Raw genomic sequence first — 21,906 nt, 5'->3', positions numbered from 1 at the left:
GGAACAAGATACACAAACTCATTCTCCTTATCTGGAACAAGGAAGAATTGCCACAAGAGTGGAAAGAGTCAATCATTGTTCCAATTCACAAGAAAGGCGACAAAACTGACTGTAATAATTATCGAGGCATTTCTCTTCTGTCAACATCCTATAAAATCCTTTCAAATATTCTATTAGCAAGACTGACCCCATACGCAGATGAAATTATTGGAGACTATCAGTGCGGATTTAGACGAAATCGATCAACTATCGACCAAATATTTACCATTCGCCAAATACTCGAAAAAAAGTGGGAATACAATACCCCGGTACATCAACTATTTATTGATTTTAGAAAGGCGTATGACTCGGTTAGGAGAGAAATATTATACAACGTTCTTACAGAACTTGGAATACCGAGAAAGCTAATCAGATTAATTAATATATGTTTAAATGAATCCCAAAGTAACGTTCGGGTAGGAAAATTTTTGTCCACGAGCTTTCACGTCGAAAATGGCCTGAAACAAGAAGATGCGTTGTCGTCATTATTATTTAACTTAATTCTGGAATACGCTATAAGGAAAATCAAAGATAGTAACCAGGGCCTACAATTGAACGGTATTCACCAGGTTATGGCATATGCTGATGATGTAAATTTAATAGGTGATGATAGGAGAACAATAGAAAGAAATGCAGAGATCTTATTAAACGCTTGTAGGGACATGGGTTTAGAAATAAATGCAGAGAAAACTAAATACATGGAAGTGCGTCGGGACCGTAATATGGCAAATTATAGATGCGTTAAAATATTAAATAATACTTTTGATAAAGTGGATAGTTTCAAATGTCTAGGATCAATATTAAAAGAGGAAAATGATATTCACGAAGAAATTCAATGCCGACTAAAAGCAGGGAATTCGTGTTACTATTCGGTTCAAAATCTCTTGTCGTCGCAAATTCTGTCGAGGAATTTGAAGCTTAAAATATACAAAACGATAATCATACCTGTTGTTTTGTATGGCTGCGAAACATGGTCGCTTACTGTGAGGGAAGAACATAGACTGAAAGTATTTGAGAACAAGATCTTGAGACGAATATTCAGACCCAAGAGGAACGGGAATGGGGAATGGCGGAAAGTTCATAACGAGGAACTACATAATTTATACGGTTTACCCAACATTGTTAGGATCGTCAAGTCTAGGAGGCTTAGGTGGGCAGGTAATGTAGCTAGAATGGAAGAAAGTAGAAACGCTTTTAAAGTCTTGACTGGAAGACGAATCGGAAAACGATCATTAGGAAGACCTAAACGCAGATGGGAGGACAATATTAAGATGGATCTCGCAGAGATTGGAATCCAAAGTAGAAACTGGATGCAGTTAGCTAAGGATAGAAGTCAGTGGAGAGCTTTTGTGAACGCGGCATTGAACCTCCGGGTTTCGTAGGCCATAGAGTTAATTAGTTACTTAGATAAACTGATGTTGCAACCATTCTTCTTGTACTGTTTTCTAATGACAGGAACACTAAAATGGGCGTCATAAAGAGCCGCAACATAGCCTTCCCAAAACCGGCTTAGTTTGGGCGGCATTTTGGTCACAGAGCGGAAACCCACACACTTGGAAACAAATTTAACACAACACTTACAACAATGGTCCTGTTTTGTGCGTTATTGTCGTCCGTGCGGAAAAACAACTCCGTTCCCAGGAAGCCACTGCACAACACTGCAGGACGCCACGAGCCAGGTCGGGTGAGTCCATTCTGCCCGGGAGCGGGAAGGAACGAAATCGGCCATCGTAGGCTGAACAACCTCTGTAGAATACTGTTTTAATTTACCTTACTTAACAAAGGAAGAGAAAGAAAATTATAAACACTATAACTATAACATTTATAAATATGTATATGTTGATATGGACAACAGTCCGTATCGTATGGTATCGCTTTTCTTTATGGCCAAACCTGAACATTCAACTTGTTAAGTTTTGTGGCCAGACATGTATAAACATGTTCTTCTAGACAATTCGAATATAATCAAGGGCGCCGATCCTGGAGGGCGGGTCCCCAAAGTTAATGTGGGCCCCTTCATTGTATTTATGAATATACAATTTGGCATAATTTGAATGAAATTTGTCTTAAAATCCTCATATATGCCTTCTGCGTTGGAATGGGCCTCCCCAATTTACAGAAAAATCGGCGTCCTTGAATATAATACGTAAAGAAGCCATTAATAGTGAATGTATTCTCAATTATAAAGAAAAAATATAAATGAAGAAAACCTTCGAAAAATACATCAGTTTAAATATATTCTATTTGGTGTGTTATCATCGAAATATTTAGTGAGTAAACTACGTTTTATTAATTAGTTCCAGAAATTCTAATAACGAACTTAGGGCTAATATAACTGTTGATGTTATAACACAAACTTGAATTTAATGGGCAATGGACAAAAATTAGCCACCGTGTGTATAGTAATGCGTCTCCACAAATTAAGTTCCAAATATGAACACTAATTTTTAGCAAACATCTTGTTTAATAAATGCAAAACCCATTATGAATTTTAAAAAGTAAAATCAACAAATTAGATTTCTTCATTACCCTAAATCGTCTTAGGCTAAAGCCTAGCTTCTGCCTAGAGATTACTCGTCTACTTACACAAACTCTTACGGATGTGACTATAATTTCATGTGCTTATGGAATATAAATATCTTGATTTACTTACAAATCTTCGTTTACATATCAGTAGGTTCACATCCTAAGTTAATATATTTGTAACTAAGAAAACTTTGAAAATAAATAATGTACATTTATACCACGATAGTGCCATAGGATGTTATATTAGACTCTGTAAACGCAAAATGTGTATTTCTCGATATAATGTTCTTATTAATACTTTCTTCGATATAATGATTCAAAGAGAATAAAGACTACAATTCAAATTTGAACATGCTCAATCATTGTATAATCTCTCATGTTCAGTAAAATTGCGTTTCTCATGTTATTCACTTTAAATTAGGAATGTAAAGGTACTTGATTTCTTAATTGCTTAAATGTCATGTGTCAAACGTCTCATTCAGAGAGGCTTACGTGCTAATGACAATTATGGATCCTCTCGCATGATACTATGGCGTGGTTACCACGTGTGTTCTTATAAACATAATTAAAATACCACTTGTCTCATTGTTATAGTACTACTCGTGACAATAAGGCTTAATCTTAACATGCCCTTTAATCCTCAAGATATTAATAGAATCAGTTCAATTTCAAAAAGAAAACGATAACAAAATAAGAGTCATTTTGAGAAAGTAAGAATTGGTTTTACCACTTAACAAAAATCTTATCTCCCAAATACAAAATGTATATAAAAATGCTGTAGGACAGTTAGAGCATATTGACACTTCATAATGTTTCGAAGTTTCCTTCAAGCTGTACTCCTAGCGTGCGCTCTGGGTAAGATATAATATAATTCGATTAGATGTCTAATGTTATTAATACGATCATTTTATTCTCTGGTTGGATAAGTGCTACACTCTCTGTGCCTACCAGACCTATTACTTAAAAGGAAAAGCAATTTAACTTTATTAGTAAACATTTCACGATATGTGTATCCCCGCAACTTCCAATCTACACTTGCATATTAATACTTATAAAAAAGTTACATGTGCTAATGTACTAGAACAGCATATCATATGTTGGTAGTCAATTTCATTGTAAGGGGGCGCGGTGGTACAGTGCTAGAGCGTTCACCTTCGGTTCTTGGGGTCCCTGGTTCGATCCCAGCTCGCGCCGAGTGGACTTTGTGGTGGACAAACACCGTGCTCGTGGGTTTTCTCGGGGTTCTCCCGTTTGCTCCCATTTTCGTCGTTCCACCATTTCATTCATTTCTCATGAACACCGTCTTCTTTAACCTAATCGGCATAATCGTGGAACGTAAAACTCAAAGATTTCATTTTCCATTTCGTTTCAATTTCAACGTAAGAGTGTGATTTCTGTGTGCGCTTTTCGTTTTCTAGCATATGTCTGACAGATTAAACGTTACAAATAAGGCCTCTTTCACACTACATGCCGTGCCGTAAACGGCGCAGCGCCGTGTGTATAAAAGTCGTGCCATGGTACACATGGCTTTTGTCGTGAACATCACGACAGCATTTTTTTCTTTTTTTTTTCTTTTTTTTTTTTTTTTTTTTTTTTTGCCGGCCAAACTGAACTGTCGATTTTACGATAAAGACAATATTGATTATCGAGATAGGTTATTCTATTTGTACTGGTTCCATTTAAAATCTAAAAGACGAAGACATAGGGGAAGAAAATTGGTTCATTTCTGGAATGATCAAAGATCTGTAGCTGATGCATTTGTGCTATTATTTAGTGACTTAAGAAGTGATGAAACGAAATTTTAAAATTATTTTCGTATGTCTTTAACAACCTTTGATGAGTTGTTAGAGAAAATAAAAGGACAAATTTTAAGGCAAAATACCCACTTGAGACATACCATTTCACCGACAGAAAGACCGTAGCTCCTGAGGTATTTAAATAAGTGGGTGGAAATTCTACGTTTCGAAAATGTTTAATCTTCATATTTATGCATTTGTATCCAATTGTAAGTTGGTTTTAGAAATATATATCCCAAGTAGTACAATATTCAATTTAATTTTAAAAAGCAGAATCTAAATCACACTCTCTAAAGTATTCATAATACAATATTAAACTAAATGCTGTAATATACTTTTATTAATTTTTGCTTAATAAATGCAACACAAAACACGCATTGCACTTCATCAAAAGAAAATTATCTGTTTTTCTCACTGTCGCTCAAATTCTCAAAATTGGAATTCAATCTGGTGCAAACCTCCCTCCAACCAGCTGTTGTTTCGTTCTTGGACTTGTACGAAGCCAAAGATTTGTCCCACAATATGGGCCTCTCCTCCACCAAACTAATTAATATCTCTATATCTATCTCTTCCATGGAATCCATTTCTTAAGATAGCCAAAAACAACTCCTTCTAGCACCTTTCAATACAGAACTTTGTCAGGCGCGTGCCGTCTCGTCTGAAGAGAATCATAAGCGATAATAATAATCAACATGCCGTGTACAGCGCGGCGCCGCGCTGCGTCTTGAAGGGTGCCGTGCTGTTTACGGCGGCCGCACGCGACGAAACGCCGTGGCCAGACAATCTGAAAAGTCTCATATATACTAATGGTAATCAAATAATCACGGCGCCGTGCAAGATGACACGTGGCAAACGCCGCATAGTCTGAAAGAGGCATAAGACAAAGTTAGAAGAACTAGATACTTTCTAGTTCTCATGATATCTCTAGCAATAGATGTTGTAAAGACAAAGAGGACAGTGATATAATCATGATTTCTGCATATTCAGTGATCACGATACTGATTCGTTCAATTGATGGAACTGAATCAAACCAATACTGTCTACGTAAAGATAAATGAACAATGTGAAGGGGAAGAGTAAGAAAAGTAAATTTTCGCGTCCATTCTAATAATATCGTAGCTTTGCTATACTGGCCAGTGATGTCAACCCGTGGGAAAATCCCATTTTGAGAGATTTTGACATTAATTCCTCGAAAAAGGATAAAAGGAAATTTTCATCGCAATTAGCAGCCAATACGGGATTCTTCATCGACAACGTTTTCTGTGGAGGGGAAATAAATCAATGACTCTTCAATAATCTTAAAATGAATATTAATTGTCTAATTTTGTTACCGAAAATGCACGCTAGTATAGATGTAACATATGATTCTGATGAAACAAGCTCCAAGAAATGTAAATTGTGCTCTTGTACTTTTTAAACACAAAAAATTTCATTAACGGAAAAAGTAAAATTCTAAATGAGAAATAACCAGATTTGAAAACGTTCTACATAAAATAACTGGAGACTAAAGTTCTTCTATAGTCTTAAGTTCCTTACAATTTTATTACACAAACGAATTAAATAAACACTAAATTATGATGACAAAATATAGACTACTTGTTTTCGCCAGCATTTTCAATTGCCTTGATTTCAAATATTTTAATATGTGTTTTATTTCATACAGTCTTGAAAAAACAATATTTACTATGAATTTTTTGGTCTTTCCAGGCGCTCCCTCAAATAATAATGTAAGGAGAACAATTATACCTCTGTTGGATAATAGAATTGTTGGTGGTGTAAGTGTGGCAGCAGGAGAAATCCCATACCAGGTTAGTATACATATTAATAGTTTAGGCATATTCATCTCATATTTTGTTTACAGAGGAATAGATTTCCCAAGACGATACAAACTTCACTTCTCACATATTAATGACTAGCCTATCTACTGACCATTGTTATCCACATACTCCTGAGCTAAACTTTCGTTTTGAGAGTTTTGCACGAGGCTGGTAAAGAAGAATTGAATACCAAACTTTAAGAAATGTTCATCAGAACCCTTTCATTACTGTGGGACGTTTGAATACAAATTCTATTTTCGGCACAAATAACAGGAGAAGTTCCATTGACAACATCGGGAGACTTGATAGTTAGGAATGAAAATGAGATCTCCGACACATAGGATTAAGCTATATTACATTGGTATTTATAACAAAATTCGAGTATTATTCGAGGTAGGTGGTTGAATCTTTGAAGTTGTTGTGGAGATTTGGAATAAGAAATGAGTAGATGAATATTGAATTCAGCTTTGCATGGGAGTGAGTAGATGGATGAAGGAAGATTTTTCACTTGGCCATATATTATTCATGATTGAAAAAACACGCTCGACAGGGGTGGATGTACCAGGCAGGAAACGACACCATTCCTACTGCTTTCAATAGAATATCAAACGTTATTTTTCGAGCAGTACTGCGAACTATAGATCATGTTTAATGTAATGAATTTTTAGTTTAATTTGTTATTATTGATTATTAATAACTTTACAAGGAGTAAAGGTACTTGCTATTTACTTCTTTCACTTACATAAAACGGGACAAATACTACTTTTTTCCATCTACTGATGGAACTGTCGGGACACGCCCCTAAAATGAGACTGTCCCGGTCAATCTTGTAAAATCTTGGAGCTCACCCCCCCCCAATTAAAAAAAGAGGAAAAGAAAGAAAGAACCGGTAGGAGATGTATGTTGCTGCACAAAAAGACTACTTTCTTGTCAATGAGAACTTGGTTATTACAGGCACACTCTCACATCTTTTTTATGACACTAGGCAAACTATTTTTCAAAAAATAAAATATATTGGTAATTTCACTTAAGAAGTGTGCACGTGCACTATGTACGAGGCCTTGGATTGTTCATCATTGTGCCTTGTGGCACGTAATCTGGGCACGCGGACGCGATTTTAGACTATCAATATTTTTCGAATCAACTCCTTTACCTACACTGTACACTCTTTAGGGATGAAGAGGAGTACGGGGATCAGTGGTTGAGTACTCTCATCTGGTATGAGGGTTCCCTGGGTAGATACGAGAACTTTTGAGCTTTGTGATGGAGAACATCGTGTCCGTGGGTTTTCTTGGAGTTCTCCGGTAACTATGAGTTTTCCTTAGCCTACAGGGCATAATCGGAGAACGTGGAACCAGAAATTTCATTATACATATTTCTTTTAGGATTCTTTCTTTCATTATATGGTTTGAGACATACAGCTAGAGATATTATCCATATTAGATAAATTTGTCTTTATGGTGTTTAAGTAAACGATTTTAACTATGTAAAATTCGGTTTAGTGTTCACAGTTTATTTTCTCAATAACTGATTAATATTTGCTTACTGCTCATTATTTATGGTTGTTAATCTTCACTCACTGAGTACTTAAGCGTAAACAGATTTTTAAAAATAAAATTCCTCTCTCTCACTATTGAATAATAGGTACTTCATTCCGTTCGGAAGTTATACCATCCAACTATTTCCGACCCAACTTCCCATACTTTTAGTTTCTAAACCTAGAATTTTCAATCAGTTCCAGAATTACTTTTGTTCCATTCTATATCGAGTTATTAGAGTTTGTCTGTACATCTGTTTGATCAAAAACTGTATCTAAATTGCAGCCTTTTAATTTTGGGTAGACAAATGTACAAATCTTCATAATAATAATAAATTTAAAATATATCAATTAATGTAAATAAGCTATGTATAATTTATACATTACTGAGGAGAAAAATATAAGTATAAAGGAAAAATATTATAATGTACTACGTGCTTGTGTTTACAAACAATAAAAGAATATACGTATTGCTATATTTCTGTATAAATAATAATAATAATAATAATAATAATAATAATAATAATAATAATAATAATAATAATAATAATAATAATAATAATAATAACAATAAATTTGCATCAAATAATTTAAAAAATCATTAACGAATACATCAAAGAATTAATACTATTCTCAGGTGGAAGTTTCAACTGTTACAGAATCATGATCTTGCTTTGTTTAAGGGATAAATGAGTGACTAAACTAATATATGTTTTAAATTTAAAAAAAAAAGGTATAAAGGAAATGTATTTCGCCTTTTGTCTTACTTTATGTAAAATATTATTTCAGCTTCAAATTCTGATAGATGGAAACCTTCGTTGTGGGTCATCTATCATAAGTGAAAACTGGGCACTCACTGGAGCACATTGCGTCTATGGGTATGTATATACACATTTCTTAATTATTTGCTTAGACTTACCGTAGCTTTAGTACATATAAATGAAAATCTACAACCAAAGAGATTTATCAGGTTGAGCCTTATTAAAGTTCTTAGTTTTCCTAAATTTTCGAAACTAATTTATATTGAATCTTTCTTGGCTATGGTCTTGTATAAATTCCTAATTTGTTCCTGAGAAATTTCCGATATGATGTTCAGTGATACATAGAAGTTATTATGTGGAGGTTATGTCCTAACGTCCCTTATCATAAGGTCCCGCCCGCATGAATCAAGTTTTATTGACAGTCATTTTATTCTACTTTCGACAAGGAGCAGAAACTGTCCTTACAAAGTTCATGGCTTAGTTCCTGTTTCCACTCTGACTGACGTTTCTTCAGGCGATGATCGATGGTCATTTTGATTGTTTTCACATTTCACAACACATTAGTCATGTCACTTCTGACACTCACAGTAACACACACATACTCGTAACATATATACACATGCTACATTATACTGGATACATAACTAGAAAATACAAAAGCAATTTGTTTGCTAATTCAAAAATGAATTGTGAGCTAGTTTCAAAAAGTGACTAAGATTTTTCTCAGTAGCGTTTCAAATTACGCATAAGGGAGTTATTGCTATACATTAAGCAGAAAAAATATTTTTGAAAGATTATGTATTAAAATTAACTCGATGCCCTGGGAAATCAGTTCTTTTTTCTTTGCGTTTCGGTGAGAAAAATAAATTTGATTTTATGATATGCACAAATAAATTCACTTGTTATTTTAGAACTATTATGCTGAAGTCCACGTTATATTTCGTCACATAAAGGTTATTAATACATAATCTAAAGAAAGACTCCTTTAAAGACCGTAGACGAAAAGTTGTACCCGAAAAAAGCAAATATTATAGTTGGGACCAAACCTTAAATACTACCCAGATTAATTTATAAATTTTAATAATAAACAAACTTAAACATTAATAAACAGCAACCAAAGGCGGTAATAAACATTATCCAGATAAAAGTATGTCAATAATAGCGACTCTACAAATTATTCGTCTACTTCCTTTAATTTCTGTTTTTTTTTTTTTTTTTTTTTCACTCCATCTCACTCCACTCATTAGCAGGTTCCCATCTTACTATTGTTTAGGAAAACTCTCGTTTCTATTAAAGAAAAACTTTCACTTCATTTTTATCTGGAATGTCTCTCTTCTCTCTCATCTCAAAGTTAACAATTCCTATAAATACTCAAGTTTCTATCGTAGAGCTTTCAATTTCATTTATATCTCTGTTGCTGAGTTCTGTCGTTGTTCGGTTCTATGTAAGTCTCTTTGTTGGTTTGTTCAGCAACTCCTGGTATCACGTCTTCCACTTTATCTTTCTTGAACATGACACATCTTCTTCTTGTCATTGTTAAAATTACTTTTACTTTTTTCCTCTGCATCCTCCTTTGCTTTCTCACCTTTTCTCCGCCTTACAAATTATTAAATTTTCTTTGCTGTGAACAAATGTGATAGTTCTTTCGGAACCCCGAAGTACCATAGTTGTTTATGCCATAAGTCTTACGTTAGTGTAAGTCTTAGTCTGCCCATGAAGACGTTCTGTTCAAGGTAAATTTAGCTGCTATAGCTTAAACACAGTCAGTGTAAATTGAAGAGATTTGATATTGATTTTTTTTAAATGTTGGATTATAATTGTCTACTTTGAAGGCGCAGAACTGAAACACATATTAAATATTATAGTCTCATGTTCACGAAAGTATTGCTTTTAACACTAAAGAGAGGCTTCGGTTACATCAACTAACAATTTAAAACATTTCGCATTGAAAGTTTTGATCTCAGAAGATTTGAACTGATATACAGTCATCATTTACACAATTAGTATTATTATTACTGTTATCTTATAATTTGTTTTTAAAAGGTAGCTCAAAGTCTTTCTGTTACAAGTATCGCTTTTGAATGAACAGAACAGTAAAAATGTTATTTCATAACGTTAGTATTTAGTAATAACTATAGTTGTAATTTCTGAAATCAGTATAAACACAGAGTATTGTGATTATAGTAACAACTAATGTATGCACAAGATGGAAGTGAATAAGAACATCTGCAGCTTGTCCGAAGTTAGACTCTTAAAGAGTTTCGATTATTTAGCGACTTTGACTACCTATCACATCTGAATTTAATAGATGTTTCAAAGTACACATTGTAAGATGCACTTGTGTAATTTGTTGGACGAAGTCAATTGCTTTTACTTTCAGAGTTTATTTATTTATTATATTTTGCAATGTTAGTACCAGATATTTCCCATTCCGTGATTCTTTTAACGAGACTTGGATGTGATCTAAATCTGTCTTCAAGATCTAAACGTTTAATAACATGGCGGAAGAAACTTCTATTATACAATACTTATCATACAGACGATATCATGGAAAATATTTTCATTTCTGATAAGTGGCTGAAAATTCGGACTATCTAAAACAAGATTTACTATCCGCTAAAAACTTCTTTTTAAAGTTCAACAATCTAACAGAAAACTTCAAAATATTATGCACTTTGGTGCAGGACGATATGAAGCTTCCTGTTCATAATGCATAAGGGTTTGAAATAACTCAGAAACACTACTCATCTTTACGCAAATATATACACATACTTTTACTTAAGAAGAATTATTTCGTTCTTCATTTATTAATGGTCTTATTTAAAAAATATGAATAATTGTTAATCCCATTAATGTATCCCTACGTACTTCATAAATTAAAGGTTCAGATATTAAAAATAAGCTGAACATGAATCTGTAACTCCCTACAGCTTATTACAGTCATATTTATATGTATATGCATGTGTATTAATCATATTTCAAATAAGAGAAAAATACGATTTATCAGAATGGTACATCGTACATTGAATATATTGTTTATCACATTGAATCTAAAGACAAAGTTATTATTTATATTTTAGCTTAATTATGTACAAATGACTGATAAAGACATAAATCTTCTATTTTAAAAAAATAAACTGTCGGTCTGTTGCGTAGATACAATACTACGAAAGTCAAGAAATAAACATTGAAGTAGACTTTGAAATAAACATTTTCTTCCTTTCATTGATTTGCTATGTTTTCTTACTGTTTTTTAATTTCAGACTCCCAAGTGAATATTTACAAATTGTCGCGGGAACTATAAAATTGAATGGTGAAGATGGCACAGTTCACAACATAACAGAAATCATAATTCACGAAGACTTCGTCACAGCCAATGATATTGCTGTATTGAGAGTACGTAGCACATATACCTAATAGAATGTGTTTTAATTTATAATTATTTTGTATATTCATCGTTTAGTGTCTATTTCACATTATTTAGAATTCGCAGCATGTATATCCCCATTGGAAATCGAGCCCGAATCTCAATCATTGAAAGCGAGAAGAACATTTAACTCTAAAATGCATTTTGATGCCAATAAGGATCATAATGAATCAATAACAATAATATTACTAATGATTTTCTTAAAATGTGTACATTAGCGAATAGCGCACGCCGATGCCACGTGGCACTAATGGCGTTAAGCTTTCTACCACACAGTTGTCGTTTAGTGGCATAGGTGGGACAGAGAGCGTCAGAAAGCATATAGAAAGCACAAAACGTGCACGTTTGTTACTTGTAAAAGAAACCTTTTCTTTTTTGTTCTTTTAACATGAAAAAAATCATTGTTTCACAATCTTCCATACCACATGGTTTCTGCTAATATTGACATTAAACTCTGTTTCCACTAGTGTAATACAACCATGACATCTATCCTGTAACTTGATACCCTAGAAGTAAAATCATAAAAATCATATTATTGAATATTATTTACATTTATTTAAGCAATGCATAAAGAAAGAAAGAAGAAAAATAAAAAAAACACGACCAAAATTAATTCGTGTAATAAAGGGTTAAAATTTCCCCACAAAAGTACATTTAGATGAAGAGTGGAGCGGAATACTGAAGGAGAGAAAACATTTTTATGAAGATCAATAGGACAATTGGGCTTGCAGATTTCACCACTTGTTACAAAAATTTTATCAGCATATACTGTATCTTGCCATTAATACATTATAACATACATTGAACAATCTATCCTACAGTTCACATACAGGTACGGTAATATTCATCTTCCAAATTGTGAAGATATACAGTGCTAAACGTACATGTTTAAAAGTGAAGTTAGCCCAAAAAATAAGCGAAACCAATATATGTCTTAAATTTAGGCTTTTCCCAACATTGGTAACTCGACCCTGAAAAATTTATATTAATTATTTTTTTTTATTTGTTAAATTTTTGTTCTCCATTGGAGAGCACGGTGGCACAACCGTAGAGCGTTTACCTCTGGTACGTGGGGTCCCTTGTTTGATCTCCGGCCAAGTAAGTTTGTGGTGGACAACATCGTGCTCGTAAGTTTTCTCGGGGTACTCCCACTTTATCATTTCAACGATTTTTCCATCACCATTCACTTGCTTTAATCATCGTCTCACTTAGCCTAACAGAAATAATCGTGGGACGTCAAACTCGAAGATTTTTATTTTTCTTGTCCATTGTACCAACAAACACTGATATACCAGATTATTTCGTTTTCCTCCTATGAGTAGAAAGGTTTTATTCTTAAGTACCTAGTTATGTTTTTTTTTTTTTTCAACTTACACCGGAATTCTTAGTTTGCATGAAATTTAAACCTACCATATATTGACAACATATGTCAAAGCAGTCAGATTTTAATATTTGTAACTGTCTTCTTTACTTTTTCAGCAACCGATGTTTGGACTATTTTAAGTGAAAAAATTGATTTTTTCTAAGATTGTACAGGACATCTACAGTATTACATATGTAGTAAGAAAGCAATGGCATAAATAGCGATGAAAAGTATTTTGATATTAAGGTGTAACCACTAACGACATTAGGAGATAATTTTTTTTATTTTGCCTAAAATCGTGTCATTTTTAATATTCAGCATCGCCTATATAACACACACAAACTGCTGTGTATACAGTCGGAAAGGTCAAATTAGTCTGACAACATGCCACTAACAACTTATGCACAGTGATAGTAACTGTACAATTCATTAATCGTATCAACAAACACTATATTCATTTTTAACGCATAATCACAGGAACGTATTTTCTAAAAAGATGCCATATAAAACGTGTCAGAAGCATAACAAGTTAACAGCAGTTGATACAACTCTGTATCGTATATTTTTACCAAACAAATTTGAATAAATAAATGATATCCTCTCACTTAAAACACGTTCAAAGCACTTGTATAAAATATCGTTCTTTCTGGGTCTCTTACCGTAAAGAAATAGACAGTGAACTGATTAATTAAACTACAATACATCTTTAGCTATACGCAAAATATTTACAATGTTCATCAGGGCAAGAAATTAAAATGTAACAAAAACACTCCAATGATTGAAAATAAAATACAAGTAAGAAGGAGAGAAAAAAATATGTATCAGTAGTAATACACAAAACACTCTACTTGGATATAGATTGCAAACATCTATCAACAAAGTAATAACCATACTTTAAAAATGAACTTTGAAGTATGTAACTGCAATTTGTTTCTTATGTACATTTACTGAAAAATACATCATACACAGACATTTGAAATATTTATTCTTTTTAAGAAAAAAATAGTTACTTACCAATAAATCCTCCCGTGGGGAAAATAAACACTTTCCACACGTTTCGAAACACCAAGCTAGTTTCATCTTCAGTTATAAGGTAACAAGATTAAAAACGGATGGGCGAAAAAAAAAAAAGGTGTAGAAAAAGCAATACATACAACAGAATGAATAAATATAACGTAAAGGATACTAAAATACCAAGAGCAGAGCACAGTGCGAAAGAATGAGCTGAGTTGAAGGAAGCACGATGTACTGTGCTGTATAATACTGCGTGCTCTTGGTATTTTAGTATCCTTTACGTTACATTTATTCATTCTGTTGTATGTATTGCTTTTTCTACATCTTTTTTCTCCCATCCGTTTTTAATCTAGTTATCTTACCACTGAAGACGGAACTAGCTTGGTGTTTCGAAACGTTGGAAAGTGTTTATTTTCCCCACGGAAGGATTTATTGGTTAAGTAACCAATTTTTTCTTAACTTGAATCATCCTTTCATGCGCCTACATAATAATTTTAATTTATTCTTATTGTCTATTGATAAATATGTAAAACATATTTAAACTTTTAGGTCGATCCTCCGTTTTCATTGAGTAAAGCTGTGTCCCCAGTCGTATTACCAGAGCTAAACGAAGAGATTCCAGTTGCAACAATAAGCACAGTCAGTGGTTGGGGTGCTCTTGAGGTGAGTTCCTAAACACTATTCATTTGTAACGTTTGGTAGGGCACTTCATTGAGAAGATGTTCTTACATGTGTATATAATTACATCTATAATCATGAACACAAAGTAATTCATACGTTGGTAAAGATACGTGAAAGAAATTTTGCTTTAAAAAATAAAAAAAAAAGTTTAGACCATAAAAGAAAACTCTAAAACATTATTAACTAGAAAACATTTTAAATTTGCTCGTGGATAACTGATCAGTTCCTTACATACTTTGAAAATAAAATTCTCCATTCTGCTTCTAATGCGCCAAACTGACAATCGTATATATCGTTTAATTAGTTCGAAATTAATTGTTTCTTTGCAGGATTTTTCAGAATTTCTTTTAATCTATATGATTCATCCAAAAGTCTGCTAAGAGGGCAAGGGTGTTAAGTTTCTACTTTCCATTTGTGGTATTTCACTTTACATGAAATTAAGAATATAAATCATTCAAATAGAATACTGCCCTTTATCGATTATAATTATAAACTGATCTTTTATGTGATATTGTAATGTTCCTACAGTATATTTAGTATGAGAAAAGATATTATAAGAAATTCGTCTGTTTCTGTAATTAAACAACTCATATGTGATAATTGGAATTGTTAGAAAGGTAACTTGAAGCTTTGTAAGCACAATATCCACTAGCTAATATTGCGTACCACATGATTACATGCAGCTCTGATATATAAGAGCATATTATGTATTAGAATTTGTACAATTTCTAGCAACTCAGAAATGTCAACTGATACCGTATTTCAATTGGAAGAATTTATTGTTGACTTTCGAACCCAGAAGCTATGAGAAAGTTCTGAGATTAAAAATTAACTTTACACTCTGATTTGTTAGTGTGTTACCGATTATTCATGTTTAAGTGTTGCGTGTTTCATGGAGTTTAGAAAATAGTACAGGCAGGTAATAAAGAGTTCTACACAAAATGAAGTATCCAATATTGGACATAATTAACATCGGAAAAATCAATAGCTATGTTTCCCTCAAGCATATGAATTATGTTCAGATAGAACGTTTTTAAAAATCCACAAATAAATTTTGAGCTGTCATAAAAAAAAAAAAAAAAAAAGAATTAATAATGAATACCATTATCAACATTATATTATTATTACTGTTGTTATTCAGAAATCCAACAGTATAGAAATTACATTTATAGATATTGCTTTCGACATTAAATGTCTTATTGTGTGTGCGTAACATTTCAGGAAAATGGTGTAATGTCCTATGTTCTTCAGAAGGTAGAAGTCTCCATTATTGATGATACTGAATGCAACGAATTGTATTACGGAAACATTGTTGCAGAAGCTGAGATCTGTGCGGGGACAACGGAAGGAGGAAAAGACGCTTGTCAGGTACAATGACACTCTCATGAAACTTTAATAATAACCTCTAATATTCGAAAGGCAAAGGAGTTTCTTTCTTTCTCAAGTAATATTTCACTTTTCAAACCACCAACTTTTCTTCTTAATTATATTTGGATAGTAAGGTAAACCAGTTTGTAGTTTCTGTAAGATTCGTAATTATTTCTCTTCAAGAAACCAATTAACTGAGTGTTGAAATACCCCGGTACATCAACTATTTATTGATTTTAGAAAGGCGTACGACTCGGTTAGAAGAGAAACATTATACAACGTTCCTACAGAACTTGGAATACCGAGAAAGCTAATTAGATTAATTAAGATATGTTTAAATGAATCCCAAAGTAAAGTCCGGGTAGGAAAATTTTTGGCACCGACCTTTCACGTCGAGAATGGCCTGAAACAAGGAGATGCGTTGTCGCCACTATTATTTAACTTTGTTCTGGAGTACGCTATAAGGAAAATCAAAGATAGCAACCAGGGCCTAGAGTTGAACGGTATTCACCAGGTTATGGCATATGCTGATGATGTAAATTTAATAGGGAATGATAGGGAATTATAGGAATTTAATAGGGAAGAACAATAGAAAGAAATGCAGAGATCTTATTAAACGCTTGCAGGATATGGGTTTAGAAGTAAATGCAGAGAAAACCAAATACATGGAAGTTCGTTGGGACCGTAATACGGCAAATTATGGATGCGTTAAAATATTAAATAATACTTTTGATAAAGTGGATAGTTTCAAATATCTAGGATCAATATTAACAAAGGAAAATCATATTTACGAAGAAATTAACTGTCGACTAAAAGCAGGGAATTCGTGTTACTACTCGGTTCAAAATCTCTTGTCGTCGCGAATTCTGTCAAGGAATTTGAAGCTTAAAATATACAAAACGATAATCATGCCTGTTATTCTGAATGGTTGCGAAACATGGTCACTTACTGTGAGGGAAGAACATAGACTGAAAGTATTTGAGAACAAGATCTTGAGACGAATATTCGGACACAAGAGGAACGGGAATGGGGAATGGCGGAAACTTCATAACGAGGAACTACATAATTTATACGGTTTACCCAACATTGTTAGGGTCGTCAAGTCTAGGAGGCTTAGGTGGGCGGGTCATGTAGCTAGAATGGAAGAAAGTAGAAACGCTTTCAAAGTCTTGACTGGAAGACGAATCGGAAAACGACCATTAGGAAGACCTAGGCGCAGATGGGAGGACAATATTAAGATGGATCTCGCAGAGATAGGAGTACAAAGTAGAAACTGGATGCAGTTAGCTAAGGATAGAAGTCAGGAGAGCTTTTGTGAACGCGGCATTGAACTTCCGGGTTCCATACGCCATAGAGTTAGTTATTTAGTTGCAGTAGTCAAGCTTGTTTACATCTCGAAATTAGTAATGAATAAACTAAGAGTGGATAGGAACGAGATTTCTATCTTAAGATAAAGAGATAAGCACAGAACTGCAGTTCACGGGAACTTTCGATTTGCTGCAAGAAACTTGCCAATGATAGTAGAATGCTTATAATGACAATAATAATATTAAAAGAAACGAACAGAATTCAATTATGAACACTGATAATATTTATTTTAAAAATTGGTTTAATTAACGTTAGTGGCAGATGTAGCCAGGTTTTCGTAATGGGGGGGGGGAGGTCCGGTGATATGAAACACTGTCGTTATCACATCAGGGGTTCGACAATTGTAAACTATTTTACTGCAACATTATTGGTTCGTTTAGCCAGGATTTCATAATGGGGTGTGTGTGACATGAAATACTGTGGTTATCACACTAGGGGCTACATCAATCTAAACTGTTTTACTGGCAACATATATTGGTTTGTTAGGACAATGAAATGAGGATGTGTTAGTAAGTATTTTAATAACAAACTATGGAGAAACCTCGAGTAAAAGAATATAAAAAAGTATTGAAAAAATTTACAATATTTACGTTCCTTCCTCTGTTCATTCAAATATAACAATTTTCCTTTCATTATGACCTCAACTATTATAAAAAGTACATATCCATTATTATAAAAAATACATATCTAATAATGTCTTATAAAATATTTTATAATATCTGCTTTCCTTTCTCTGTTAAATCAAATGTTAACAGAACTTTCTTTCCACATAAATTTTTGTTTTTATTATTCCGTTAACTACTGTCTGTTTCAAGTGACAAGTTAAAAGAGCAATAGAAAACTGTTTCTGAAATAATATGTTTGATACTGCAGAGAAGCGATGACGAAAAATTATGATAAAAAAATGTGCACACTATTACAGAACGGCACTATGTTTTCGAAAGCTTGAGATTTCCCTGACTAGTAGCAGAAATTCTGAGAATTCCATAACTTTTCTAGAAATTTCAAATTCCTTCACCTTTCAAGGATATCCCTCTCATTCGCTACCATGTACTGCAAGTAATTCAATAGTACCGTTACAATAGTATCCATTTTTAACTTAATCCTTCTCCCCTCCGCCCGTTTCCACCACACAAAGCTCCTCATAAGAAAAAGTAGCCAAACGCTTGCTGTAGTTTTTATTTTTAACGCTGATTCTTCTTTTCCTTGCTTCTTTTTGTTTTACCCTTCCTTAATAATTTTTTTCGTTTCTGGTTTTGAAGGGAGGTGGGGTTCGGGCCCCTCGGCTACTTGCCTAGTTAGTGGTGTGACGAATATTCTAGTGTAAACTGGCGTTCAGCTGTATTTGGAATTACATTTGTAAATAAATAAAGAAATAAGTATGAGACAAAATAAACTACACTTAATACAAAATGTTATATTGAACATACAGGGTAACTGAAACTGTTCTCCCCGATTAGGAAACTCATAACTCATGTTTAATGACTCTACAGACATAAAAGTGAAAGAAATGGGTAGAGAAACTCAAAAGTTTTCAGTGACTAGTAAAACTGCTGCTTAATTACACAGTTCACCGCTAAAGAAAACATGAAAGACAAATGGGTGGCAATGAAGACAAAACATTTCTTGTCCTCAGTTTTCACATCAGCCTCCCCATCTATTGTTAGTGCATAACGTAATTTTTGAAAGAAGTTTACTGAAAGCCTAACTAATGGGCACACAATTTATAAATGGTGCTCCGATTTTAAGAAAAGAGGTTGCATATACAAGCGACAGTCATCCAGCAAGCGATAGTAACATCAGTGGTTTGTGTTCACGTAACATTCATATTAAGTTGACAGAAATTCATCGGAAACCCTACAGTTGGAATATTCTGCGATTTTATTTCTATGAATTGTAGTTGTTGAACTCTCTGAAATCATCTAATGAATAGACATGACTTTCTCTACAAACTCTGATGGAAACCGATAGTTTCATAGAATTACTAGTGTTTAGTGATGAAACCATCTTCAGTCTCTTGAGAAGAGTGGATCTGTTAGTAATTAGCATCTGGAGACGGAAACTCCATATATCTAAGAGGAGCATATACGCAATTATGCCAAGACGAATGTTTTAGAGCTGTAACATGCGACAAAATGTATGTTCAGATCATTTTCCATAACGAAACAGTCGTAGCAATTTCGTACGTGAATATGTTACAGGATGACTTCTATCGCAGCTGAACCAGAACATACCAGGTTTCCTTTCCCAAAATAGCGGATACTTCATTTCGACAGTCAGAACTGAGCTTAATACGAACTACCAACGAGATAGTTTGATTGTGTTATTTGTGCAGATAATAAACTTCTTTGCCTTACAACTTTCTTGAACATTAAATCCTGTAACTTTTTCTGTGGGTGTATGTAAAGGCCAACCCTTATCAAATACCATAATATTAGTGAGTACGCATCACAGAAGCCACTCGGTCGTGGTATGTTGGTATATCATATGTATACGACAATAACTTGACTACAGGCTCAATCTGTGTCTATTGACGAAGGACAATCACACTGAACATCTCATGTTGCGAAACTAAACTTTACACATTATTATACATTTTCACTTAACATAATAGACAATCTGATTTTAGATCTAGGTAGTTTACACGTGTTGTATTACTAGTGGTACAAATGTAGCGTTGTCAGGTAACAATATAAGGGCATTATTATTAAACATGTTAGAAGTAACTAAGATTGCCACTATTATGTCTTGAAAAGATTAAATGCAATCAAAATTATTTGAAACTTCATTTTCACTAAAAATATAGTGGTTCTGCAGCTCTGTCACTCTTATGTATTATTCACAACGCCTAGGACATAACGTTATCAGAAGAATTTAACTTTATTTTTAATGCATTTCTTTAGTTATTATAGTGCATATAATTGTATAATAATAATAATAATAATAATAATAATAATAATAATAATAATAATAATAATAATAATAATAATAATAATAATAATAATGATAATAATAATAATAATAATAACAAGCAAGAAAGGGTTGAAACGATAGGGAATGTCTAATAAAGCAATTTTCTAATTGTAAAATAATGATGACATTTATTATTGTTTTTACAGGGAGATTCTGGAGGTCCTCTTGTAGCAAATGGTAAACAAATTGGCATTGTTTCTTGGGGCTTTGGGTGTGCTCGTCCAGAATTTCCAGGAGTTTACACACAACTTTCAACTTACAGAAATTGGATTAAAGAAAAGACTGGAGTCTAATATTTTCGCTTCTTTTTCTTTAGGAGTTCTAATTTATTTATTTATTATTCATTTGAAGTGTAGTTGATTCACTTAAGAGCATATCATTAGATATCTGTAAACGAGTGTAACAAACTTATTTGTAAAAATGTTTTTTGTTGGTTCAGATTTGTAAGATGGTTGTGTTTGTGCAAAATTATACACGTATTGGGCAGTTAGTGACTGTACATATGCAAAGGGAGGAATCTCCAGATTCAACCTTTTGTCTTTGTCAACTTCTAAATTCCTCTAAAATGAAATGGTATTGTATGTATTGCGACACAAATGAATGGTGTTCTGATATTAATGATATCCTTGACCCCTCTTCCCATAAAAGGTCTTTGCATAGAGTGTTGTATTTGTATTTGTATTTATAGAATTTATGTTTTAATAAACTTGTAAATATTTAAAACTATTATTCATTATTTTCCTATAAAATTCAGCAAAATATTGAACTTTTTAAACTTAAATGATAAACAAAATTATTTACTCCCTTGAAGTTTATACCTATTAACAAAGAAGATTTATATAAAAAATATAATCAGAGCTTTTTATATACTCCCAGGAAGATAAAACAAACACATTTGTAAGTTAAAAAAGCAGGTGGATACGAGAATTTATATATTTAGATATAAAAGGAACAAAGAAATCCTGAAGCGGTTATGACACATAGTTTATGTCCCAGAGTATAGTAAAGCACTATCACAATAGCATTAGAAGAATCTACAAACTTGTTAACATAATCAGGCTACGCTAAATACACAATCAGACAAGGAAGGGAAGAAATAAGACAAATAATATTAAAAACAAGAGTAGTAATTGACAAACTTTCAGTTTTGGCGCCGTATTGGTGTTGCTAGGTTGAAATTAGAGAATGTTAGTGAAGGAAAACAAAATTCAGAGTATAGCTTGATTATCTTTATTT

The 21,906-nt window shown here is 33.2% G+C and overlaps 1 protein-coding gene across 1 annotated transcript; it reads left to right on the top strand.

Annotated features, from left to right (window-relative positions):
• Positions 1-3,374: 3,374 nt before the first annotated feature.
• On the top strand, positions 3,375-21,324 carry LOC145667506 (trypsin-7-like). The gene is made up of 7 exons (XM_081734981.1): positions 3,375-3,420; positions 6,069-6,169; positions 8,505-8,593; positions 11,740-11,872; positions 14,830-14,943; positions 16,183-16,329; positions 20,817-21,324. Exons 1-7 carry the CDS (start codon positions 3,375-3,377, stop codon positions 20,961-20,963), a joined length of 777 nt encoding a protein of 258 aa, XP_081591107.1. The 3' UTR covers positions 20,964-21,324.
• The last annotated feature ends 582 nt before the right edge of the window (positions 21,325-21,906 follow it).

The sequence above is a fragment of the Thermobia domestica genome, chromosome 13 (genome assembly GCF_964235325.1).
Source record: "Thermobia domestica chromosome 13, izTheDome1.hap1.1, whole genome shotgun sequence".
NCBI classification, from domain to species: Eukaryota; Metazoa; Arthropoda; class Insecta; order Zygentoma; family Lepismatidae; genus Thermobia; species Thermobia domestica.
The sequence above is the reverse complement of the archived record's forward strand: the minus strand, read 5'-3'. Positions and strand labels throughout refer to the sequence as shown.

Excerpts from the sequence above, each read along its gene's own strand:
- LOC145667506 (XM_081734981.1), top strand. The coding sequence starts at position 3,375 with ATGTTTCGAAGTTTCCTTCAAGCTGTACTCCTAGCGTGCGCTCTGG. Across the intron at positions 6,170-8,504 it reads CAGGAGAAATCCCATACCAG|CTTCAAATTCTGATAGATGG; the intron begins GTTAGTATACAT and ends ATATTATTTCAG. Across the intron at positions 16,330-20,816 it reads GAGGAAAAGACGCTTGTCAG|GGAGATTCTGGAGGTCCTCT; the intron begins GTACAATGACAC and ends TTGTTTTTACAG.